This window comes from Anolis carolinensis, chromosome 1 (assembly GCF_035594765.1).
Source record: "Anolis carolinensis isolate JA03-04 chromosome 1, rAnoCar3.1.pri, whole genome shotgun sequence".
NCBI classification, from domain to species: Eukaryota; Metazoa; Chordata; class Lepidosauria; order Squamata; family Dactyloidae; genus Anolis; species Anolis carolinensis.
In genome coordinates this window covers 261,077,832-261,104,323 of record NC_085841.1, presented here as the reverse complement: position 1 = coordinate 261,104,323, position 26,492 = coordinate 261,077,832, and the positions used below count along the sequence as shown (strand labels likewise).

At 42.9% G+C, this 26,492-nt stretch overlaps 1 protein-coding gene across 2 annotated transcripts in view; it reads right to left on the bottom strand.

Moving 5' to 3' along the window:
- Window positions 1–25,395, bottom strand: part of LOC100566849 (SITS-binding protein) — a 45,828-nt gene extending 20,433 nt beyond the window's left edge. The window contains exons 1-6 of one of the 2 annotated variants that reach the window (XM_008108772.3): window positions 24,447–25,395; window positions 16,140–16,311; window positions 13,809–14,016; window positions 11,635–11,782; window positions 10,876–11,079; window positions 8,367–8,632 (exon numbers count right to left, since the gene is read on the bottom strand). In XM_008108772.3, the coding sequence (XP_008106979.2) occupies window positions 8,367–8,632; window positions 10,876–11,079; window positions 11,635–11,782; window positions 13,809–14,016; window positions 16,140–16,311; window positions 24,447–24,917 (1,469 nt within the window). In that variant the 5' untranslated portion in view covers window positions 24,918–25,395. The remainder of the gene's footprint in view (window positions 1–8,366; window positions 8,633–10,875; window positions 11,080–11,634; window positions 11,783–13,808; window positions 14,017–16,139; window positions 16,312–24,446) is intronic. The other variant, XM_003214849.4, reaches the window with a different exon arrangement.
- Between the last annotated feature and the right edge of the window lie 1,097 nt (window positions 25,396–26,492).

The window sequence follows — 26,492 nt, the reverse complement described above, 5'->3', positions numbered from 1 at the left end:
AGATGAGCACCAACCCCCAGAGTCAGACTCAACTAGACTTAATGTCAGGGGAAAATTTTTACGTTTACCTTATGTTTTGAGAAAAGAAAAACTGCATTGTAGGTGGGTTGACTCAATCAAGGAAGCCAGAGAGAGCCCCAAGTTTGCAAAACCTGAGTAGGGCTCAATGTGTTGTCGAAGGCTTTCATGGCCAGAATCACTGGGTTGCTGTGAGTTTTCCGGGCTGTATGGCCATGTTCCAGAAGCATTCAAATGCTTCTGGAACATGGCCATACAGTCTGGAAAACTCACAGCAACCCACTGAGTAGGGCTGTTAATACTCTTGGAGGTCTCTCCTTTGCAAGGTCATCAAAACTCAAAGCTCCCATGACAACAATAATGTGTGTATGTCCAAATATGTATAGGAAAAGACCACTCCATATAGGCATGGAATATCTGAATTTTCCTAACTTTTTTATTTCAGAATTAGTGTGATGACTTATGGGCCATGTAGTCCCGTTCCTAGTACTGTTGTGACAGATGAAGAGGAAAACTTGGGTTTCCCACCGTTTCTGCCAGAATTGGAGCCCTTGCAGCTGCAGGATGTTTGCCCACAAGAAGTCACACAAACAAGCCTTGAGGAGAAATCTCCCCCATTTTCTCGCCGCCTTTATTATAATCAAGATAGACACGCGCGGGAGGCGACTCGCCGAAGCGCCCGAATAGCTGCCAGGCAATTAGATGATTAAGTCTGGTTCCCTTGGGAAAGTTTAAGGAGTCCTGCATCTGGACAGTTTAGATTTCGGTTCTTGTTCCCCAGAGAAAGTCTGCTTTGGCGGGAAAACAAGATCCTATATAGATGCTTGGCCACAAGGATTCCTTGCGGAGTCAATTCGTCAGCTTCGGGAGTAGATTGTGTGTGGACTACGCTACTCCAGTTTCCAGGACCTTGCTCTCGTTTCCAGCCCTGCCTTGTTCCCCGGACCTCGCCACGGACCCTCGCCACGGACCCTGTTCTTGCTCCTCGCCTCTTGTTGCCTTGAATCAAGCCTTGTTTACCAAGAATCTAGTTTGCTTCCTAGCCTTGCATTAAACTCCATGGACTAAAGGACCTTGTCATCTCCCCTCACTTTGCTTGGCAAAGTGAGTGTTTCGGTTATTGGATTACAACTTTGGACCTTAATATTTCATATTGGACATTGTTTCCTTGGACTAATTTTGACCTTTCCTGAAAGGTCTACTTTTGAACTATTTCCTACACTTGCTTTTATTAACTTTATATATTTCCTCAATAAAGATATTAGATAGATTCTGGCCTCTGTGTATGGTTATTGGTGCTCTGCAGCCTGGGTCCTGACAGTTTGACTCCGCCACCTTAAGCACCAATTAACCTAGGCCAGAATGTCTACCGGAACCGGGGCAGGAGACCAACCACTCAGCTACACCATCGCCAAGGACGAAGTGGACAGAATCCGAGATATGCTCCATACGCAGGAGGGGGAAATACGGGGTTTGAAGGAACGCGGAACCCGTCTCCCTGCCCTGGCGTTGCCAACCAAGTTTTCTGGAGTAGCTTCCAAGGTTCATGTTTTCCGTCGTCAATGCCAGGCATACCTAGAAGCCCGCCAGGCCGAGTTTCCCCAAGAAGACATCAAGGTGGCGTGGATTTACAGTCTCCTAGACGGCCCAGCAGCCAATTGGGCCACGGCGCTGTTCGATGAAGCCTCCCCACACCTAAGTTCCGCGCAAAATTTCCTGAATCACCTTAAGGCTACTTGGGGGATCGAGGACAATTTAGAGGCGGCCGGCCACAAACTCCGGCGCCTTTCACAAGGGGACAGACCCTTGTCCCAGTACATAGCCGAGTTCCGAGTGCTGGCTCAAAGCACCGGTTGGAATGACATAGCCCTCAGAGGACAGTTTTGGGAGGGTCTCAACATCGAGATGTTGGAAGAAATCTCCAAGGTGGATCCTCCAAATTCTCTTGAAGGACTTATTAACCAATGTTTACGAGCTGAAGTCATGCTTGCCAACAGAAAACAATGGCTCCGAGGCCAGAGTGGGAGAGCTGGAGCAAAACCTCCCGCTCCCGCCGGCATCCAGCCACGTCCAGTGTGGAGACCCCCGCCACCAGCCCCATACCCCAGAGAAAGCGGGGAGGTGCCGATGCAATTGGGCAACGTGCGACCCAGATTAGACGTCGCCGAGAAGGCCCGCCGACAACGTTTAAACCTCTGTTGGTACTGCGGAGACGGGGGCCACTTTGCCAGAGAGTGTCCAGCCAAAAGAAAGCCCGCCGCTCGTTTGGCGGCGGCGTCCTCCGTGGAGACGGAAGCGGCCGAGGCGGCTGGCGCAAAGCCGGCGGGGGAAGCCAGCGACCGGGCGTAGAGAGGCTCGCCAACCCGGTCAGAAACCCCACTCAAGAGCCGCCAACCGGGGTCCTATTTCTCCTAGTGGTCACCTTGTGGTCAGCAAAAAAAGGACCCGTCATGATCCATGCCATGATAGATTCAGGAGCAACAAACAATTTCATCGATAGAGAGTATGCCGACTCTCTGGGATTACAATATCACAATTTCAAGAACGCCCAGGTGGTGCAAGCCATAGATGGCCGCCCCCTAAAGACAGGTCCAGTAAGCCAATGGTCTGAACCCACCAGAATGTGGATAAGGGAACATATGGAAGAGATTTCCTTCTTTGTTACCGAAGTTCCTCACTTCCCTGTGATTTTGGGGATTCCATGGCTGACACTCCACGACCCCAGCATCTCTTGGACCAACAGAGAACTGCAGTTTGCTTCTAAATATTGCCAAAACCATTGTCTTGTAGCCAAGGTCTGCCATGCCACAGACGCTGAATCCATCATCACCTTGCCCAAGAAATACTCAGACTTTTGGGATGTTTTCAATGAGAAGGAAGCCGAGAAACTACCCTCGCATAGGCCTTATGATTGTGCCATTGACTTGGTGGAGGGGGCCCCGATTCCGCGAGGGCACCTTTACTCCCTAACGGAACCAGAGCAAGAAGCTCTCAGGGAGTTCATAGAGTCAAACCTCCGCAAGGGGTTCATCAGACCCTCTCAATCCCCAGCGGCTTCCCCGGTGATGTTTGTGAAAAAGAAGTCAGGGGACTTACGCTTGGTTGTGGACTATAGAGCATTGAATAATATCACGAAGCGGAACCGCTATCCCCTGCCTTTGATCTCGGACCTATTAGACCGGCTCCGAGGGGCCAAGGTTTACACCAAGCTGGATCTTCGGGGGGCTTACAATCTAATTCGCATCAGGGAGGGGGACGAGTGGAAAACCGCCTTCCAGACTAAATTCGGATTATTCGAGTCCCTAGTCATGAATTTCGGTTTATGTGGAGCTCCCGCAACGTTCCAGCACTTTGTCAACGATATCTTTCAGGACTATCTAGATCGGTTCTTGATTATCTACTTGGACGATTTTTTGGTGTTTTCTAGATCACAATCAGAACATGAGAAACACGTCAGAATGGTGTTACAACGTTTGCGGGATCATGGACTATATGCCAAGTTGGAAAAATGCGCCTTTGATCTTGAAGAGGTTGATTTCCTGGGTTACCGTGTCTCGCCACAAGGGCTCTCCATGGACCCGGCAAAAGTTTCAGCAGTATTGGAATGGCGGGCACCAACCAACAAGAAAGAGGTGCAACGGTTCTTGGGGTTCGCGAACTACTACCGCAAGTTCATTCCAGACTTTGCCCGCTGGTCTGACCCAATCACCAGCTGCATCCGTGGAAAACAGCCTTTCCGCTGGACGGAGCAAGCAGAGAAAGGGTTCCAGCAACTAAAGAAATTATTCACGTCCCAGCCAATTCTACAGCACCCGGATCCTAAAACCCCTTTTGTTGTGCAGGCTGACGCCTCCGATGTGGCAATTGGAGCTGTACTCTTGCAACCAGTGGGAGGCCATCTTCACCCTTGTGCCTTTTACTCCTGTCAACTAACAGCCCCAGAGAGAAATTACACTATTTGGGAAAAGGAGCTTTTGGCCATAAAGGCAGCCTTTGAAAATTGGAGACATTGGTTAGAAGGGGCCAAGTTTCCCATTGAGGTCCATACTGATCATCGGAATTTAGAGCATCTAAGAACTGCCCGCAAGTTAAATCAGAGGCAGCAGCGCTGGGCTTTATTCTTTGAGCGTTTTGACTTCCAGATCCATTATGTAACCCCAGCTCAGACCAAGCAAGCAGATGCTCTATCACGGAAACCAGAGTATGCTGCAGGGCGCAGAGAGACCTTTGAATCCCAATTGCTGCAGCCTGAGAACTTTGCCACGCTCACAGTGGGGAACACCAAATCCACTCCAATTGAATCAACTCCCTCTACCCCAGGGCCCCTTTGTGCTCAGGAAATCAGAGCCAGTCAACAGGCGGATGCCTGGGCTCAAGAACAAATTCGCCAAGGACTACATTTTCCTTTTTCACTTAAGGATGGGTTACTTTGCTACAGAAATCACGTCTACATCCCTCCAGGACCAGGCAGAGAAAAGGTGCTTCGTCTGTGTCATGACTGCAAGCCAGCAGGGCATTTTGGACTATTTAAAACCATGCATTTGATCCTACGAGATTTTTGGTGGCCCAAGATCCGCAAGGATGTAGAAAAATATGTCAACACCTGCCCGGTATGCCAGCGTTCCAAGACAAGAAGGGAGAAGCCTCAGGGCTTCTGCATCCCCTTCCTACTCCATCTCGTCCATGGGAAATAATCTCTGCGGATTTTATCACTGATCTACCACCTTCCCTTGGATTCACCACGATCCTAGTAGTGGTGGACCTTTTTACCAAATTGGCCCATTTCATTCCCTGCGATGGCCTCCCCACGGCCAAGGAGACTGCAGATTTATTCCTTCAACATGTTTTCAGACTACATGGATTGCCCAAGAGTTTAGTCACAGACCGTGGATCTCAATTCACCTCTCGTTTCTGGAAGGCACTACAGAAACTATTGGGCATAGACTCTCGTTTATCTTCAGCTCACCATCCCCAAACGGATGGGCAAACCGAGCGCACCAATGCCACTTTGGAGCAATACCTTCGCTGTTATGTAAACTATCAGCAGGACAATTGGGCTTCCCTGTTACCACTGTCAGAGTTTGCCTACAACAATGGTGTCCAGGCTTCAACTAAGGAAACCCCGTTCTTTGCAAACTACGGCTTCCATCCACGTTTCTTTCCTCCTGTCATTGAAACCTCAGAAGTCCCCGCAGCGGAGGACTGGTTACAAGAACTCACAGCGGTGCAACAACTATTGCTCCAGCAACTGGACCAAGCCAAGGAGGACTATAAACGCCACGCTGACAGTCATCGCCAGCCGGGCCCCGAGATCAAGGTAGGAGATCGGGTTCTTTTGTCCACTCGCTTTTTGCCCTCCCACCGTCCCTGCCGGAAGCTAGATGCCCGTTACATTGGTCCTTATCCAGTGGTGGCGCAACTTAACCCCGTGACTTTCAAACTTCAACTTCCGCGCTCCATGCGCATTCATTCAGTGTTTCATCGCTCCCTGCTCCTTCCGGCGGAAGGTGTGCGCCCTGATGCAGACCGGCCGGCCCCCACTCCTGTTTTGGTGGATGGGGAGGAGGATTCGAGGTTCAGGACATTCTAGATTCTCGCTTCCACCGCCGCCGCCTTCAGTATCTCATTGACTGGGTGGGTTTTGGCCCCGAAGAACGCTCTTGGGAAGACGCTTCTACAGTCCATGCCCCCGATTTAGCCCGCCGCTTCCATCAGGCCTACCCCGCCAAGCCGCGGCCCCGCACCTCAGGTGGAGAGCCCATTTTGGAGAGGGGCCTTGAGGAGGGGGATAGTGTGATGACTTATGGGCCATGTAGTCCCGTTCCTAGTACTGTTGTGACAGATGAAGAGGAAAACGGGTTTCCCACCGTTTCTGCCAGAATTGGAGCCCTTGCAGCTGCAGGATGTTTGCCCACAAGAAGTCACACAAACAAGCCTTGAGGAGAAATCTCCCCCATTTTCTCGCCGCCTTTATTATAATCAAGATAGACACGCGCGGGAGGCGACTCGCCGAAGCGCCCGAATAGCTGCCAGGCAATTAGATGATTAAGTCTGGTTCCCTTGGGAAAGTTTAAGGAGTCCTGCATCTGGACAGTTTAGGTTTCAGTTCTTGTTCCCCAGAGAAAGTCTGCTTTGGCGGGAAAACAAGATCCTATATAGATGCTTGGCCACAAGGATTCCTTGCGGAGTCAATTCGTCAGCTTCGGGAGTAGATTGTGTGTGGACTACGCTACTCCAGTTTCCAGGACCTTGCTCTCGTTTCCAGCCCTGCCTTGTTCCCCGGACCTCGCCACGGACCCTCGCCACGGACCCTGTTCTTGCTCCTCGCCTCTTGTTGCCTTGAATCAAGCCTTGTTTACCAAGAATCTAGTTTGCTTCCTAGCCTTGCATTAAACTCCATGGACTAAAGGACCTTGTCATCTCCCCTCACTTTGCTTGACAAAGTGAGTGTTTCGGTTATTGGATTACAACTTTGGACCTTAATATTTCATATTGGACATTGTTTCCTTGGACTAATTTTGACCTTTCCTGAAAGGTCTACTTTTGAACTATTTCCTACACTTGCTTTTATTAACTTTATATATTTCCTCAATAAAGATATTAGATAGATTCTGGCCTCTGTGTATGGTTATTGGTGCTCTGCAGCCTGGGTCCTGACAATTAGCCCCCTCCTTTACCTTCCTTTATCTCAACAGAGTCATATTAATATGTATTTAATTCCACATGGAGATGCAAATTTAAACTTACTATGTAAAAAAGAAAGACATTCTGAACTGCACAATATATATTTAACATGGATTAAGTTGAGAAATGAGGAAGATGTTGCTCCTACTAATTTGCCTCCCCAGATACCATCTCTCCTATGTCGTCTCAGCAGAAAAGCATCAGACAGAAGAAACAGCAGAGGTGGTTTAGTCTCCAGTGATTTAACTTTTGGTTCTTGTGAAGCCGGAATATTATAATTTACCCAAAGGAGAAAGGCATCAGAATGCCAATGTTGTAGAAAGACACAAAAGAAAACACACACAAGAGTATGGGTGAGCGTGATGCAGCTCTGCAGATGTTGCTGCTGCACTCCAACTCCCCATATCCCTCATCATTGACTTTGCCAGCCGCAGCTGATATAAGTTGGAGTTTAGCCGCATCTATGCTAACTTGCAAGGAAAACTTGTCCAGAGTAACACAGTGAGGATAGAGCATACTCAGTGACTACAGAATGCAACTGGACAGAGACAGAAAAACAGGCAAAACTGGATTGACGTGGTTGGAATCCTGCAGAGCAGCATTCTATACTGCAACATTTTGTTCCAGGTTCCAATTATTTCCCTCAAATTTCATTCCTCGAAATAAATATTTGCTAGATTCTTTCCAGCCTGCTTTTGGCTTTCTGGGAAAAGCAATAAATAATCTCTCATCTGAACTTGCTTTCGGCTGTAAGCAGAAACTGTTGGCAGAGAGAGTAAGCAATGCACAGAGAGAGAAAACAAGCAAAGGATGAGAGATCACTTGCTGTCTAGCAGAGATTATCTGCACTGGTAGAGCTAGAAGAAGTGGGTTAATATATCTTTAGAGCAGTGTTTCTCAAACTGTGCGCCTCCAAGTGTTTTGGACTTTACCTCCCAGAAATCCCAGCCAGTTTACCAGATGTTAGGAATTGTGGGAGCTGAAGTCCAAAACATCTGGAGGAGCACAGTTTGAAAAACCCTGCTTTACAGAACAGTGCACTATACATATCAATATCCATTTGATGGCACCCTAACCACCCTGTTTTGACGACCCTAATTTAATCCCCAGATCTTGTTCTTACAGTACATATGGAACTGTCATTCAGGGAAATGAACTGAGGCTCTCCTGTAGAGAATATTTAGCACATCATTAAACAACACATCCCATGATTCCTTAATATGGGATCCACAACACTTAAAGTGGAATATAACTGATATAATTGTATAGCCTTGATAACCTTGTGTGAGGGAATGGTCATAGCAGAATATTAACAGGAAAATAGTGTCACATGGTGTGCAATATGGAACAATAGTGCTCAATCCGCTTCCAAGTGACTGCGGGAAAGCAATCTTACTACATGAAAGCAGAAGAGATCAAAAGAACAGAGCCAGTTCCTTGCCTGAAAATAGATCAACAATGTCCTTAAGTTCTTGTTGAACCTGAAGGCAGTTTTGTTCTACAGGTAACAGATTTGAATACACAAGTTTATTTAAATGCTACAAAGACCTTGGAATTCTTTTTCTAGCTTTGACAAGGCCAGGGAAGGAACAAAACTGAGACTACTTTAGAAATAAACATGGTTTGGAGGGGTTTTTTGGGGGGTTTTTTTGCCTCAGACACACCTTGTTGCAGCACTAATTGATGTGTTTCCCAGTGTGGCTGCCATCAAGGCCAAAGTGTAAGCGTATGTGTCTCCTCTGAGTTCTGGGGGAGGAGGGATGGCTTGCTCCATAAATAAGTTGCCTTCGCCACCTTCAAAAGCCACATACTCTGCTCCTAACTGCTGCTTCAAGAGTTTCGCTTGGTCCATGTACCAGACTACTGCTGCCTGGTTGGTTACATTCAGACGAGCCGAAAACTGTCCCTTCCATCTGGTGAGCAGAGGCACCTGCAATGGGAAAAGTAGATATCAGAAGGCTAAAATAAGAGCCTTGTGCTCCAAATCAATGATTAGATTAGGTGACCCAGGAAATCAGTTTAGCACTTTATAATATAGCTGCAAGATTGCCTTGGGAACATCTACTCAGAGCTGAATCTTCATGGTGGTTCAACATCAAAAGAAATTGCAGTGCATATTATTTAACACAGGGCTAACTTGTGTTGTTGCACTGGTACATAGTACTGGTCAAGGCTTCAAACAATCGCAACTTCAGAAATTTCACTAGGCAAGGAATATTCATGTATAGTTTGCCACTGCCCTCCTTTCAAATAGAACCTACAGTACCTGGTATTCACTGTTACTCATCAGGCCCGACCCTCCTTATCTTCTGAAATTAGAAGAGATGGTGCCTTCTGGCTATTTTGGTCCCCTTATTGCCCTACAGAAATTGATATATTTCGTTTTTCTTACTACAGTATTGCCTACCTTATGGAGGGTATGGCATTGGCTGTCAATGTATGCTCTGTGCTTTGAATATACAATATGGATGTATGCCCCAACAGTTTTAGTCAGCATAGTGAATGGTGGGGAATGCTGGGAAATGCAGTCCAGTAACATGATTCTCATCCTGGTCTAGATTCTACCTTTTGTGGTGAATAAGACTTCTTCCCTCTTGTGGTGAATGAGATATTCCTGCTTCTTGCAGGGGGTTGGACTGGATGGCCCGCGAGGTCTCTTCTAACTCTACAATTCTATGATTCTATTATTCCATCTGTGGAAGGTTATTTGATCCTATGAAGCATTTCTACTAGGAGAACAGAAAAGCAATCTTCCTTGAATCTTCCATTGCCACCCTGTATCTGCTCTAGAAGAGTAAATGATCTTCCTGAATAGCACAGGAGGGGGTAGTTCTAGGAGTAACAAAGAGGTGGGAATCAGCAGTCATGGGCCCTCACTTCCTACCTGTCAGAGCATTCAGAAGGCAACTTCATACAGATTACTCCCATTATTAGTGGAGACCGCAAGCTAACCTAAGATACTTTCATAGCCTTCAATCATAGTGGAAACTTTTATTGCCATGGCTACATCCTATGAAATCCTAGGTTTTATAATTTGGTAAGCACCAGAGCTCTTTGAATAAGCATTCTAAATGCTCCACCTAAAACAAATGGGGCTAAGGGTAAAGCAAAGGAGGGTCAGGCGTAATTCTACCAATTTGTCCAATTTCAGCAACAAAGCTTAGCTCATGTCCTCACCACACTAGTGTTTTAAAGAGTATGTAAAGCATTTGCCCACTTTCAATCCTGTGGATGCCGCCTGCAGAATTCTAGGCTTTGTAGTTTAAGGGGATCCCTTGAAATTCTCAGCCAGAGAGATCCTCAGCCTCCCTCAGCCTCCCCAGAATTCTTTAGGAGGCAGCTGCAAGATTGAAAGTACTGCAAACACATTACTTACTCTTTAAAACACAAGAGTGATGAGGTCATCAGTCTTATTCATGTCTATTTAGGAGTAAGTCCAAGTGCAGCAGGTTTTAGGTCTTCAAAGCATAGTTCAGTTCCATGCAGCAACTTCATAGACTACAAGCCGCAGTCCAATTCCACAGCAAAGATTCCCAGGTTATAAGCAGCAGTTTATCTCTTTTCCTCCTTTCATGGCAGCAGAAGGAGCTTGCAGACCAGAAAATGGTTTAGACAGTTCTCAGCCAGATGTTTTCCATCCCTGGGCTGCATCGCTTCCCTGCTATACCAGGGTTCCATCTTATTATGTAATTTGGTCCTAAAATATCTACTAAAACAGTGTGGTCCAACCTGCGGCCCATGGGCCGCAAGTGGCCCACCAATTCATTTTTGTTGGCCCTTGCCCATCTTACTGGAAATATTTTAATGTAACATTTGGGGGGAAATCGTTTACCCTGCTTTAAGTTTTTAAGAAATGTTTCCTTTCTGGAATGTCTCTGACCCTCACATACCTATACTAAAGTTTGATTGGCCCTCAGGTAACTAAAGGTTGGACCACACTGTACTAAAATAATGGACGCTCAATGTGATTTGAGTTTTCAACCTTCTGATTCCTGATCTTTGGCTATGCTGGCTGAGGTCTGGAAGTTGAAGTGACAAACATGTGGAGGGTCCAAGATTAAGAACTACTGGGCTAAAGTACACTGAGTAAGCCAAGCAGTCCTTATACCTTCTGACATCAGGAACCACTGGATATTTCTGGTCAAGTGAAGGAGATGTTATTAGGATTTGTACCGTGTAGCCACTCAATTCTGAATGATGGCTTAGCCAAAAATCTTCTTTGCCTTCCTGCAGAGACCTCTGAAAAAGGTGAGAGTTGATGCTTGTGTAAGGGGACAAAGCTATAGCAAGTTTTAGAGATTTTATAAGTGAGTAGTCCACGTCGGGTCTGAGAGTGTTCAATCTTTTTCTTCTCACAACAGGTAAATCTGTGTTGTCCTGTGAAAAGGAACAAGAGGGAGCATTATTCAACCATAATTTTGTCACAAAGATCAGGATCGACACTATTTAGGAACCAAAACTGAACTAAAACGTATTACACCTTCATTATTAAAATGATACCCCACAAGATGCCATATTATATCTTTGACTAGTTCTCCATACTTTTTACAGTATTTGAATTCAATGCAAAAGCATAGCACATGAAGTAGTACTGGGAAACATTGGAGTGTAGCATGCTAAAAGTGGTTCTTATTTATAGGTAAACACTAAACAGGTTCTAATGCAGTAATTAAATAGCTTAGTCAGGGAATTATACATAGCCTTGTCTTCAACAACACTACAGTATTGAATGGTCTGAGATGTGGAAAGTAGGGTGGGTGGAATTTAATCCGTGTCCAGATGGAAAACCCTAATCCAAGAATTCTGAAAAGGATATCCTTAATTGCAATAATTTAATGTAGAATACCAGGGTTTAAAGCATTCAGAAACCAAGAAGTCAAATTAAACCTTTGCCCCATAGCTGTGGTATGTGCCCTCTGCAAATCCACATACCATGTTACGAAGTAGCGCTGTGGAATGTTCGCTGAGAGAGATTAGCCCTTCCACGAGATGCCTTTGCAACCTATTGGAGAAAGACCTTAATCCTCGCTCCATTTTGGCAGCCGAATCTGCTGCTCCATGATACCTCCAAACAGGCAACCTGTATTGACAGTTAACACATTGATCTTACTGCAAAGTTTTTTCAAATCAGAAAAACACCACAAACCCTAATTATATAGGTTAAATTTGAATGTATAGGAAATTAAATATTAAAAAGACCCTGATTCCCCTTTGATTAAGATCTTCAGAGTTCCAAATGAATTCAGTTTCCTGGATTTGGATTCATTATGTAGAGCTAAGGATTCATATATGGTCAAAATAATCCATAGCAATTGAATTGGTGATCAAACTCTACCTGTATAAAGGTATGTTAGGCCAGATCAACTGTTGATATTTCTCAGCCTTCTCTCTATCAGCAGAGGTCAGTTACCGACTTCAAGCGAGTTCAGATCTATGTAAAAGCACATGATGCAGACTAAGGCAGTAATCGCCAGTCAGCAGTAGAGCTTGGAAATGTTAAGTCCCCAGCCACAATTCCAGGAGTATATATATTACATAGATTTTCCAACACAAGAGTTTTTTCACTATTATCAGACATATGCAGCTCCAGAATTTCAGCTTCATCTGCACACAGTGGGTACATTATTATCACTATTGCTAATCAGAACACATAGTGGCAGACAAACTTGTTTACAGGAGTTAAAAGAGGCAATTAATCACTATCAGTAATGGTTGATTGAGTATATAAATCATTGTATAGCTGGCATTTTCCTCATGTGCCCAGAGGTTTTCATAGCTAGTAGTGGGCCATGTGCACTCCTTGAAGGGCTTCACAGGACTGATGTTATACTACTACCAAAGTGGAATGTAGTATCTGAAACTTTAGAAAGATGTTCTGTATTGCAGGCTAATGAATCCTTATAATGAGAATGTTTATGACAAGGCAATTCACTGATTGCCAATATTTAGAAGAAAAAGTAGCTTTGTGGAGGATGATTTAGACTGGACTAATAATAACGTGGTGAGGAAGAGTGCTTAAACCTTTTCAGAAATGTAATTTAGCCACTCTGGATAACTCTCCCAGATGCTTCTCCCACCCTCAGCATCTTGTAAAGTTACAAGCAAGGATTTGTGAGTGAAAATTAGTAATGGGGACCACCACCGTCCTTCTTATTTCTGCAACCAATGGACTGCCTCTCGTGGAGAAAAATTCATCAGGAAAATAGGAATTCTGCTCCTGGAAAACTCCTGAATGATAATTCCCAAAGAATAATAGGACTGTGGTTCTGGAAGTGACTTAAAATAAGTTGACAGTAACACTATTATCCCTATTACCTTGCACCCTGTTTCAGAAAAAAGGGGGTTGGTGATAGTGGTGGTGGCTGTTTTTAAAAAACTAAAATTGACTTCTAGTCAGTTCTGGTTTTGCTTTGAGGATCTGCGATGACCTATAAAGGTTCTGGAGGACCAAAGATTGTCTCCTGTCTTTGGAGCATGGCCACCATGAGTGTAAATAAATGTGTGGGTTGTTTCTGTGTATATCTGTTTGCGTGTCTGTATGAGCATGTGTTAATATATTTGTGGGGGATGTGGAGCAGAGAACTGGTGAGTAAGAAAAAGGTTAATTTCCCAATTTGCTTTTCTTTTCTTTTTTACAAACAGCATTGGGTCATTTTTATGCATGTCTGCTTATAATCTGTGGTAAGGCCTCAGTATAAGGCAGATGCTGAGAAGAGCCTATTTTATTCATATTTACAAAATACGTATACACCTGAAGACCTTAGAGTAGCATACAATTGAAGTACATTTCAACATTGTTTAAATTTTAAAACACTAAAAGATAATTTGCATTATCTAAAACCATACTGAATTCTGTAATAATTCAAAATGCTATAAAACCGTTAAAACCACGAACATGAAGCTTAGAGAGCAATTAGAAGTTGAGATACTGGAAGCTCCCAGGGGTTTCAGCCCACAGACTAGATTTACACACACACACACACACACACACACACACACACACACATGTACATGTATAAATTAGATTACGTAACTAAATTCCAAAAGTTTTAATAAAAGGCTGGGTGATAGCTTGAATGAGATCTCACTTTCCATCTCTTTCTTACCCAAGTAGGTCGGTCTCTGGCAGCTGTCTCTGTTGCCCTGAAAGCCGGCTTCCCACTCTCTGATGGGCAGAAGTGATGTTAGGACTGACACACACAGTGTACTGCAAGGGGACCATGTCTGCGCCCAAGGGACTCTCCAGGCAAAACTGTTTGTTCCTCTCTACTGAGACAGAGAGAGGAATATCGGAGGCAATAATCACGGTCACCCCTGTAGAAATGGGAATGGGAAAGGGATAAAACAGATGGCTGTGTTTCACTGAGTCCTACACTAAATATCTTTCCAACATAATTCCTGATTTAGGGTATAAGAAATAAGAGCTGCTTTTCCTCATCTTAGTCCTTCTTTTGCTTTGAAAAGTGCAATGAATTTACATGTATTTCTCTGCTAGCTGTTTATCCTGCTTTCACTGGCACAAACTTCGTGGGTTGTAGGGCATCTTTAAATTGCATTTATATCATCTTCTTGGAATGCCCATTCATTGATTTTTATGCAAGGTAAGGATGACAGCCAACTCTACCATCTTTTCCTTTTGTATCGTTCATCTTTTTCTTATCAGATTTAGTAGATTACATGAGTCTACACTGTCATATAATCCAGTTCAGTGCAGTTAATATGCATTCTAAAACTGGATTATGGCAGTGTAGATTAGGCCTTAGTTGTCCGTCACCAACAGGTGGGGATTATTTTAGGTGAGGACTAAATCAAAGGTTGACCTGCTTTGGGACTCTGTTGTGGCTTTTCTGTGTGCCAAAATCAACAAGCTTAGTACATATGATTCAATAATGCTATATTGTTGTGGTTGAGCACAGAGTCACATTCCCTTTTTACAGATGAAATAAAGTGTGTAATATTAGAATTCAGTACCAAAATCATCATACTGGCCATGCTAGTGAGAGGATTGTGAGAGGTGCAGTCCAAAACAAACTTTTGCTGAGCTATGAGGTATGTTCTTCCAGCTCCTCCAAAATTTGACAGGCAGTTGAGATCTATTATATTATTTTCCATGTGTGACATTATAAATGCTATTCAAAATGATGTTTTGCAATTTATACCACATGCATATATTATTAATGCAGGGTATCAGACATAAGGGAAATCAAATTAGGATTTTATCTATCCTAGCCCATGAAACATCTTACATTTGCATTACATGCAAATTAAAACAGAAATATTTTCATGTGCAAAAATATTTTCTTGCTTTGTTGCATTTTACGTTGCATGCACTAAGTGTTTATGTATTAGTAGAAAGAGGAAGAGTGGGAAACACTCCTCCATACTCCACCCTCCCTTATGCTTTCTTAGAATGAAAGGAAATAGAAACGCTTTCTCATATCAGAAGGCTTGATAATACTCAGAACTGTGATTCAGCCTGTGTTAGATGAGCTCATACTCCCCCTGAAAATGCAGGTTCGCAGTTTGGGGGTCCTCCTAGATTTGACTCTGACCCTGGAGGCCCACAGTGGCATATGCCTTGGTTACATCCCGGTTGGACTACTGTAATGCACTTTGCGTGGGGCTGCCTCAGAAACTTCCATTAATCCAAAGAGCTTCAGCCAGATTATTAACTTGGGCTGGTTACAGGGATCGAAAAAAACCCTGTTGCAAGAGTTGCATTGACTGCCAACCCATTTCCGGGCACAATTCAAAGTGCTGGTTTTGACCTATAAAGTCCTATTTGGCCTAGGTCTGGGTTATTTGAAGGACTGTATCTCTCTCAATAAACCTGTTAGGACTCTACAATCATCTGGGGGAGCGTTTTTTTTTTCTGTGTCCCACCACCTGCTCAAGCACGTTTGGTGGAAACAAGGGAAAGGGCCTTTTCAGTGGCTGCTCCCAGATAATAATAATAGTAATGGAGAAGGAGAAGGAGAAGAATGGTCACTGTGTGCATTATTAAGGTATGATAAATTATTCCTGGTTGATTGTAACAGAGAAGCAGATATGTGAGGTAGCTGAACACCCTTTGCAGAGAAAACAGTGGCTTCTTTTCTTAGTCTTTTCTTACTCTTTCACTCAGTTGGATTGTATCAGAGTCAACCCATGAAACTTTGCTCCCTAAGATGAAATAAGAAATTGACACCTTTTTCCTGGTCACAAGAGGTCACAAGCCCACATATTTTATTTTGGTGCCTAAGGCAAGAAAAATCCCTCAAGATTTCTGTGTCCTCCTGACAATAAATATCCAATAACAATAGCCTGGATATCTATGTGTTTGTTAACCTTCAGTGAAATTCTCAATCAGATCCCTGAGAGAGAACATGCTTAAAGCTAAAGATGCTCTATTAAACGCCCATGATGTTGGAAAATCACATGAAGATAAGCAGTCTTACCAGTAGATCCCAAGAAATATCTTTCTAAGACAGATCCAAAAGCCCTGGGGTTTTGGGTCAGATTACTAATAATGAATGGTTGGGACTTGATGTCCACACTGTTCAGAGGCCAATGCTGATTGCTGGCAGTTGCTCCTCCATACCAGGAAATATTGAGCATAGAAAAACAGTCCTGCAAAGCAAAATATTAGAGATAAAATTGTGCACATGCTTGATGATCCGCTTTGCTTTTCATTACCAGGGAGGAGTTGAATATCACCAGTTATTCCCAGCCAGGAATAATGTAATACAATACTAAAGATGTAAGGAGAGGTATGTGCTGGACCCAAATCACTGTTGTTTCTCCATAATTGATGTAACTAAATGTTTTAGAGTTGCTTTTGGACCATTGTTTCTGGGAGATTTATTTTTTAAAGTAACATTTCCAAGATCTGGTTCAAACATACATTTTTTCTTGATCTTGAGTAAAATTTCCAAGTTAAGGCCCCCTACAGACATAAAACAGCCTTTTCACTATATGGGGTATGGAAACTGAAATATTAATACCCCTTCTATGGCATAGTTTAAGGTGTTTGGGGCTTTCAGTTGCTATAGCTAGGTCAGCCAGAAGATGCTGGGAAGTAAAAATGCCAGTCCTCAACCATTTGTTCTCACTCCCACAGACACTGTTCTCTCAGAAAAGATTGAAAACTGGACAGGGCTCTTATAGTTTAATGGTTGTGTGCAAGAAGGACATTTTGCAAGCGTTGCTTGTCGCACAACAGGTGATGAGCAATTCCTATTGAAATTCCTTCTTTTGCTCAGCCATTGTACAGGTCTTCTCTCCAGTTTTCATTCTGCAACCCTAGCTGTTTTGCCAAATTGATGTCCCTGCACATTTAGGCCCTGAACGTTTAGAGCCTAAGCTAACTTGCTGTCTCAGGTATGGTGGACATGTCTACCCCATTGTTCTGAAGTGGCAATAACAAGCCATAGAGAAATGGGCCTAAACAGGACTAAGGTCAAGCCAAATGTGCTTTAGATTGTTGGAAATAGCAACCTCCCAAGCCTCTCACTATTTGATTTATTAATGTATATATCTGCTAACCTGTATTCTATGTGTATGCTGATTTGTCAGTTTGACCAACCTCTTTGCTGTGGGAGGAGTTATAGACATCTGATTGTACTGAGCATGTTCATACTCAGGGCTCTATTTTGTATTTGAGTATATGTTTGGTCTTCAATGAAAGCAGATGTATGTGTTTAGAGACTTCAATGGATGTGTGTATGTGTACAGACCTCAGTGGAGGTGGATGCATGCTGCTGTTTGGACTTCAGTGGAATATGTTTGCTTCAGACCTCAGTGGAGGTGGATGCATTTATGTCTATGGACTTCAGTGAGTACAACTATACTAAAGACTATGGGCTATTGACCCTGTGTACACAACACAGAGAGAAGCTACATCCTATCTATAACTGAACTTTAATAAGAAATGTGCCTGTATGGCGAATTAATACAATTTATTTATTTATTTATTTATTTACAACATTTATATCCCGCCCTTCTCAGGGACTCAGGGCGGCGTACAAATTGGCAACAATTCAATGCCTGCACATAATTAAAACAGCAATGAAAATCCAATAAAACAATTAAAACAATATAAAAATATAAAACATATGATTAAAATCCATTCCTCCAAAATCCTCGTGCTGTAGCCGTAAATCAGTCCGGGTTTTCAGTACAAGATGTTTTTTGAGTAAACAAGATGTTATATTTCAAAGATGACTTTATTTTTATTTCTGAGTGCATATTTTAAACTAAAAAGTTTTTAAAGGGAGTGTATATGGTTTGGGCAAAGGCAACTACAATTTCAACTTTAAAAAAACAACCATCCTCTGCAAACTAAATATATTTTTGTAGTGGCATGTCTTTGTGTTTGGCAGTTCAAAAACATGGTTCTTCAGTTTAACAGCTGAGTTACTTATGTGCCATTACGTTAATGCTTGTGAATATCACTTGTTCAAAGGGTTGACTTCTAACAAGGTCATGCTTTTCTTGACTGGTGGTCTTCAAAAGGTGGTCTCCACATGTTCACAGAGATTCACATTTGCCAAAAGGATATGTGCACAGAGACTGGGTGCAGTTATTTTCCAGTATAGATTGGAGTGTTGTGTGGTTTCTTCAGAGGATTCTTTTAAGATGCCAGCCAGAGATGCAGGAAAACTGTCAGAAAAAAATGCTGCTAGAACATGACCATACAGCCTGGAAATCACACAACACTCCAGTGATTCTGGCTGTGAAAGCCTTTGACATGCTTTGGATTATTTCATGAATAGTCAGGGTTTATAGCGTTAAAAATGATATTGCTTATTTTTTATTGATGACTAAACAAGATTATACTGGACAGTGTCACATTTGGTTTACTGGAAACATACAGAGAAATTAGCAGAAAACATACAGCAGAATCATAAAAGAGCTGCTGAAAACAGTGGGCCTGTGTTAACCAGAAATCAATAAAATCTAATAAAATCTAATAAAATCTAATCATGGTTGATTAATCTTGCCTAGAGGCAACTAATATTGCTTGGGGGGGGGGGGACAAGCAAACGGGTGACTTGAGGGATAATTCCAATGTTTGCTGCTTTTTCCTAGCATTATAATTTGTGACTTGAAAATTGTTTTCACTAAACTGAAAGGTATCTTTACAGTTCAAGAGGGCAGACGGACACCAAGGACGACAAGGGGCAATACGTTCAATGACAGAAGGAAAATGGGGCAATACAAAAAGAAACCCCCAATGAGTGAAAAAAGACAAAAACAAAACAGTAGGAAAGACAAATGACAAATTGCCTTAGATGTGTCTACAGTGTACAGAACTGGACTGCTCAGCACAATAAGGCAAATTGATTTCACAGATGTCATGGAAACCTGGTGGAACAAGACTTACATTTGGACACCAAACAATTACACCAAACAGGAGAAGAGGAGTAGCAGCTTTGCCTGTCAAGGTTGTAAACACTTGTGAAAGAATCCATGTCTTTAAACTATGGAAAAGAAGTTGAGAGCATTTTGGTAAAAATTAAAGTGACATTACTGCACAGGAAGATACGCTATAGACCTCCAGGCCAAACTGAAGATTTGGATGATGCTTCCTGAAACAGATGATCAAACATTCAAGAAGGAAAGATGCAGTGGCAATGGGAGACTTTGGTTGTCCTGATATTTATTTAAAGTCAAACCTTGACAAAAATTCAAACTCCTAACATATGTTTCACATACCTTGCTGACAACATCATTATCCAAAAGCTGGAGGAGGCAACAAGGGGATCTGCTATTTTGCTTATGATCGTAACCAGCGACGAAAAATTCAATAGGGTGAAAATAATGGGGTCTTTGAGTGATTGTGTCCTCTTGGGATTTGTTATACAGAGGAAAGGAGATATCAAACACAGTCAGACAAGAATTGTAGAGTTTAAGTAAGCTGATTTTAGTAATCTTAAAGAAATACTGCATGATCAAAAATACTCAAAGTGAATGGAGTTCATGAAGGATGGAATTTCTTATGGGTAACGCATTGAAGATACAATTGAAAACAGTTTCACGGTGGGTGGTTGTGTATGTCTCTCTCTCTCTCTCTCTCTCTATATATATATATATATATATATATATATGTGTGTGTGTGTGTGTGTGTATGTATATATATATGTGTGTGTGTGTGTGTGTGTGTGTATATATTTGCGCTCTTCCAAATGATATACTGTATATCCTTTCCAATGATCTGAAATTTAAAAGGGGCATGTATAGGAAACTGACAAATAGGGAAATAAAGAGGAAGACATATGAATAGTCAATATTTCTAGGAGCAAAGTCAGCAAAGCTAAACCTCTGAAGAAAATCAACCTTGCTAAGGAGATATGTTTTGAAGGGGGGAGATTCTGCTATGTTCAGAACAAGGGGTAGAATAAGGAAATAGTACACCATGTCATTGTCATGTATCAGAGCCCCCCCCCTTCCCAAATCACCAATTTATGCCCAGTCATTGCATGGGAAGCAGTTTAAAGTTGACTCTGATCTGGGGACCCTAGAGCAGTCTTCTGAGTCTATTTGAAGTTGCAAGCAGAAAAGAAGGAATTTCCTCTCTGTAGTTTCCTGACATTCAAGAAGCCCCTTTTTCAGTCCCCTTCACCGAGACTTCAAATCTCCTTTCCATCCCTAATGGTGATGAATGGTATTGTTGTGGTTAGCTGAAATATCCGCTCCTCTAATTACATTGGTCAGTGTGATTGGGTACCTTGTATATAATAAGGAAAAGCCAATCTAGCAGTTGACATACTGGCTAGGGTATTCTAGAAACTGCAGCTGGGAATAAAAAACATTTCCAAGCTCTGGTCGAACCCCATCAAAGCTGCTATTTCTGCTATGCAAGAGGGCTGGCAATTTCTACACCCCCCCCCCCCCAACATGAGTGCACAGTCACAAGGCTTCCAGGTGAGGCCTAGAAACATTTCAAAGGGGATTTGGCATTTTGACAGTCTCTGTCCTAGCCGTGATATTGACGCATTTGCACAGTATGTTCAGTCATCCATTAATGAGCTAAAGACTCCTGATCATACTCCAGTGTAATGCATATCACACTGAAAAAGTTGAGTGTGAAAATTACTTCTTTCTCAAATGGCTAATTTAAGGCTTTTCTTTTTTAATTGGAAACAAAAGTTAGGCTCATCAAATTATTGAGTTAGAAGAGACCATATGGACCCCATCTACACTGCCATATCATAGAATCTTAGAGTTGGAAGAGCCCTCGTAGGCGATCTAGTCCAGCCCCTTCCCAAGAAGCAGGAAAATAGCATTCAAAGCACCCTAACAGATGGCCATACAGCCTCTGTTTAAAAGCCTCCAAACTGGATATAATCACATTATCTGCTTTGAACTGGATTATGAGTCTACACCAGGCCTGGTCCAACGTGGAAGCGGACTAAGCCGCCACGTTGGGTGTACGTCAAGAGGGGGCGCTGTCAAGGCTTCAACAGTGCCCCCATGTAAATTTACCGAGGAGGGAGGCGGCGGCAGGGACCATATAAGGATTTCCTCCAAAATTGTAATCTCAAGTTCTGTGTTCCTGCAAGGCAGGAGATAGATTAAGGCTCCTTCTACAGTGCCATATAAATCCAGATTATCTGCTTGGAACTGGATTATATGGCAGTGTAGACCAGGGACGGCCCTAGGTAATTTCGTCTTGTAAGCGAACCTAGTGGCCGCGCCCCCCCCCCAAATTGCGCCACCCACCCCCAAGGCCCCGCACATACCTCCTTCGTCTTTGTCGTCGTCGTCGGGGGCAGCGAGAGCCATCACCTCCCTCCGAGGTGAAGGCCTCAACTGAGGCCTAGCTCTTCTCGCAAGGACTTCCGCGTTTGCCAAGGAGGGAGGTGGTGGCGGGAACCATCGCCTCCCTCCTCAGCGAAGGCCTCAACTGAGGCCTAGCTGAGAAGAGCTAGGCCTCAGTTGAGGCCTTTGCCGAGAAGGGAGCCGATGGTCCCTGCCGCCGCCTCCCTCCTCGGCGAACGCGAGTCCTCGCCAGGACTTGTGAGACCTTGCAAGAAGAGCTAGGCCTCAGTTGAGGCCTTTCACGTTCGCCAAGGAGGGAGGCAGCGGTGGGGACCATCGCCTCCCTCCTCGGCAAAGGCCTTAACTGAGGCCTAGCTCTTCTCAGTCGTATATAAGTAGTATTGAATACAGATCCATAGAAATGCATGAGCTTAAATGGACTCCTTCTTCCAAAGTCTGCATGGCTGTCAGTGAAACGTTCTCACTCAACGCAACCCAAAGACTCACAGAAGAAAGGACAGTGGTTCCCCATGACTCTGAGCCTCATCTGCCCACAATATTGCAAGGCTAGCCCTGGCTGCACCATCTACCAGAACAAAGAGTTTTCCTTGTGATCAAGGAAACACCTCGTCCAGCTCAGCGCTAAAGCAAATGCCAAAGAGCTTTTTAATATGATTTTAATTATCTGATGTTTTCCTTATGTTTTTGCCTTTCCAGGCTACTGCAATACAATTATCTTTTTCATATGAATTATCTCTTTGATATGAAACATCTTAGCGCTAGAGATTTTGAATAAACTTCAACCAGTATTAACAGTAAAAACAAACCAGACACAGGCAATGTATACAGAGATGCAAAGAAGGCAAACAAGCAACTCAGGCAGTAAGCTCACAAGCTCTTTTTACCAGGGAAATTTTAGACTGATTTGCATTTTCAATGCCCAAAATTCAAATAAAAAAGAAGTGTTGAAATTAAATGTACGTTTTGATTGAATTAAAAAAGCTATTCTGGGACTCTAAGCTGAGTCTGAGAGGGGAATGCTTCCCCATTACATCCGATGTGTGCCAATGGGTCTTAATATTAATATTAATAACAATAGCTATCCTGAGACCCTAAGCTGAGTCTGAGAGGGTAGTGCTTCCCCATTATATCTGATGTGTGCCAATGGGTGTTAATAATAATGATGATAATAATATTAATAACAATAGTACTCTGGGGAAGACCCAAACATTTTAAAAGTTGGTGGGCTAAAAGGGTTTGAAATGCTCTCCGTGTGTGGCGATTTTCACCCCTCTAGCCCAAAAAATGAGCCAGGGGGAGGGCTTCAGAAGCCCTTCCATTGCATCCAATGGTCCAAACATTTTTGTTTTTTTGTAAGCCAGACGAAAATTCTGTTCGTATAGGCGCCCCATTTTCGTTAGCGGGAACAAATATGAAATGATACCAAACGAATGAAACTACACAAAACAAATAGCAATTCCATACAAAAGCACACTACTACTAAATTGTTACATGCCAATGAAATTAGTAAAAAGGGTCATCTGCCACATTAAATATTTATACATACACTTATTGCTATGTTCCATTGCAAATTAATTGCATAAAATATTTGTAGATATGAATCATAAACCTATTCACTTGGAAACACATTTCATTCATTTCAATGAGACTTTTCTAAATATGTATGGTTACAACTGAGAAAACATTAAACATCATTTACAGCTTTATATACCTAGAGAGAACAATTCTAACATTTCATTATTGATTAGAAGTGATTTGTTATTTTCAAAATTGTTCTAAAGTTATGTTGTTTTTTTTAAAGGGATAGGACTCCTATAAGGACTGCCATGGTTATTGCATAATCAATAATTCCCATAATTATCTCTTGACTGGGAGAAGGGACAATTCATCTCAGCATATTATTTTCAGACACCGCTGTGATTTTATGTATTTTTATTCAAGTCATTTTTATAAGCAGGTTTCTTTTCCCCTCGGGTGAGCCTCAACACTGTAGCGGTGCTCCTAAAATTGATTTAGGATTGAGCTTGCTGGTTTATTATTTCACTTTTGTCTTGCTACTCTATGTTTAACATTCAGCACTACATTTTGAGACTGCAAGAGGAATTATGTAGAAGAATACTACTATTTATCTATGCTATGTGTTTCAAAGGATTTCCAAAAATTGTGAATATAGAAACATAGAACTTCTACATGTATATAGTTCATATGAAATATATTGTCATTTGCCATTATTCAGCTAAATCCTCAATAATGGATCCTATCATTTGACTGTCACCTATAGTGACATCAGCTGGGGTAATGGGGGAGGGAGAAGTGGGGAGAGGAGGAATTGCTCTCTCTTCTCTCCCCTGATCTTCAATTTTTCCATCACTGCAGGTGACAGGCGACTGGTAGGACCTCAGTGACACCAAGAACAGGATGACTGAATGGTTGGCTGTCTAGCAGTGCTGAACCAGGTTCGGGCAGCTGGTCATTCAAAACTCCCTTCCATCTCTGCAGCAGTTGGGGTGTATGTGGACCTGTGCAACCCATCCCGGCACCTATGCCATGCCTTATCAGCCAAAAATAATGGGTCACTGTAGATCCACATGACGATGTGGCCAGGGGTATAATTACCGGGGTGGATGGATGGCAAAATGATGCATGAAATTTTCCTTCCATCCCCAAATTTCTAGCATTGCAATATCTTAAAACTTCAGTTGAGCATTAGAAATACAGTTTAAGCATTCCAAGACAAATGATGGGCAAAGATACCAAGGGCACTTAAACACAGCAAATATAAGAATTCTAGATATGCACAACTTTCAATGTCTCATTCTCGTCAATGATAGGATTTTGGGGAATGAAGGACAATTTCGTGGATTGGGGCAGAATTCTTATGAGTGAGGCCCACATTTGGCTTGCCTCCCCAAAGCTACAACCCTGGGATGCAACAAAAGTGAGGCAGTCTTCTGAAACAGATTGAGAACTGAGATCGTTACCTTTAGCTTAACTTGGCAGTGAAGAGGACGCCAGTGGATGCCATAGCACTCTGTGCTGGAAGCGAAGCTGGGCCCCAAGGAGATGGTCAAATCCGCCATGGCTTCCCAGGTGGAGCAGAACTCTGTCTTGTTCAGCCAACACAGGTCTTTCAGGAAAGGCACATCCACATCTGGAAAGCTTCTCATGTGAATCTCCAACACGGTTTTCTCCTCCTTGAGAGTCTGCAGGATGAGGGAGCGAGCCTTGCGTTCCCAGAGCAGCCCACTGGCACTTCCCTTCAGGATCCAGTTCTTGCTTGGCTGGTCCACCACTTGCCAGTAAATAATCCCGATTGTCATCACAAAGAACACAGCCACCCCAAGGCAGGCGATCCCTCCTTTCCATGTCTCATTCATCTCCTTCAGCCCAGAGTCCCACGTCACCTCTGGGATTGGGATTGGACTTGGGTTCCTAGGACGAGTGTGAGGCATTTTACCATATGCAGATTTTTAAAAAGGCAATGAGCTAACCAGGAATTTCAAAGTACAGAGCTCTCCTTCTTATGAGCTTTGCCTCTAGCCCTTTTCAGATTTGATTCTCCCCCCCTGCTGTCCATGAATGAATAACACCACACTATCCCTGCCCAAGGGAGGAGAAGAATAAAAAAGGCAGAAGGCAAAGGTAAAACTTTTCAGAGCTTGTCAGTGGGCTTCTTGCAGCATTATTCAAAGAAAGACTTAAGTTTGGGAAAGTTATTCTAGCCCAGTCTTCAGGAGTAGCATAAAAAAGTGCATGCCTGCAAAATATAGCTGCATAGATGTGGCACCACATCCATCTATCCCTTCCAGATTTTTCCCAGGTACTGAAGCCCTGACATTTCTCAGCACATCAGACTGTGTCTAATCAGGAATTCTGTCCATAGCTCAAGAGAGAAGCACAAGAGCCCCCAGAAAAGCCTTGATTCTATATGGAAAAAAAAGATCCTTACTGAATGAGGACATAGATGGCCACAGTGTTCAGAAACTGCAGTCAGTCAGTTGAATGCCACATCTGGATTTAGGCTGAAGCTTTGAAACACAAAAGACCACAAAAGGCTCCCCCAGAGCATGGTTAAACTACTTAGCTATGAGTATAGTTGCCAAAAATAAAAAGTAAAAAAAACCCTGCAAACCCAAATAAGAAGTGACATCATGTTGAATAGCCACCGTTATGAAGTATGGTGTAAATCAGCATTGGAGCCCTTAAATGCCAATTTATATTGATGAGAGATTAACTATTTGAATAGAAAACTGCTGGATGTACAGCATGATATAATGGTATTATTTCAAGTATGAGAGGTGTAGTGTTGGACTAAGACTCTGGGAGGCCTAGGGTTTGAATCTCTGATTGGCTATGGAAACCTATTAGGTGACCTTGGGCAAGTCACTTTCTCTCAGCCTCAGAAGAAAGCCATGAAAAACTCTCTTTGAACAAATGGTGTCACGAAATGCCATGATGAGCTTGCCTTATGGTCACCATCAGTCAGAAATGATTTGCAGTGAGACAATGAACCCCATTGTTGTAGAGCCACAATTCACTCCACCCGAGAAAATTTCTAGTTCACCAAGAGCCCAGAAATAAATGTATGATTTTTCCCTTAAAAAAAAAAAAGACGCTTTCTAGACTTGCGCAAGTTCAAAGCATCAGAAGATCAAGACTGAACCAGCAAGAGTTGTAAACCCCTAAACTCTATCATATCTAACCCTTTAATAAATTATATCTAATTTTCATGACTTTCTGTGTAACTTATTCCACTTCTGGAACTCCCTCTCTAAAGAATTAAAAATGGTGTCCTCTTTCCTCTCTTTTAAAAAGATATTTAAAACAGATCTATGCTATTTAGCTTATGGAGATGAGGAGGATTAAGTACATCTATATGCACCCTCGCCTAGCTGCTAACATCCACCCTGTTGATCTGCTGTTCACCATCTCCGCTCCAACAATTTTCATCTAATTTTAGAGATTTTAATGAGATTTTAAGGACTTAATATGTTTGTATTTATGTTGATTGTGTTATGTTTTGAGCA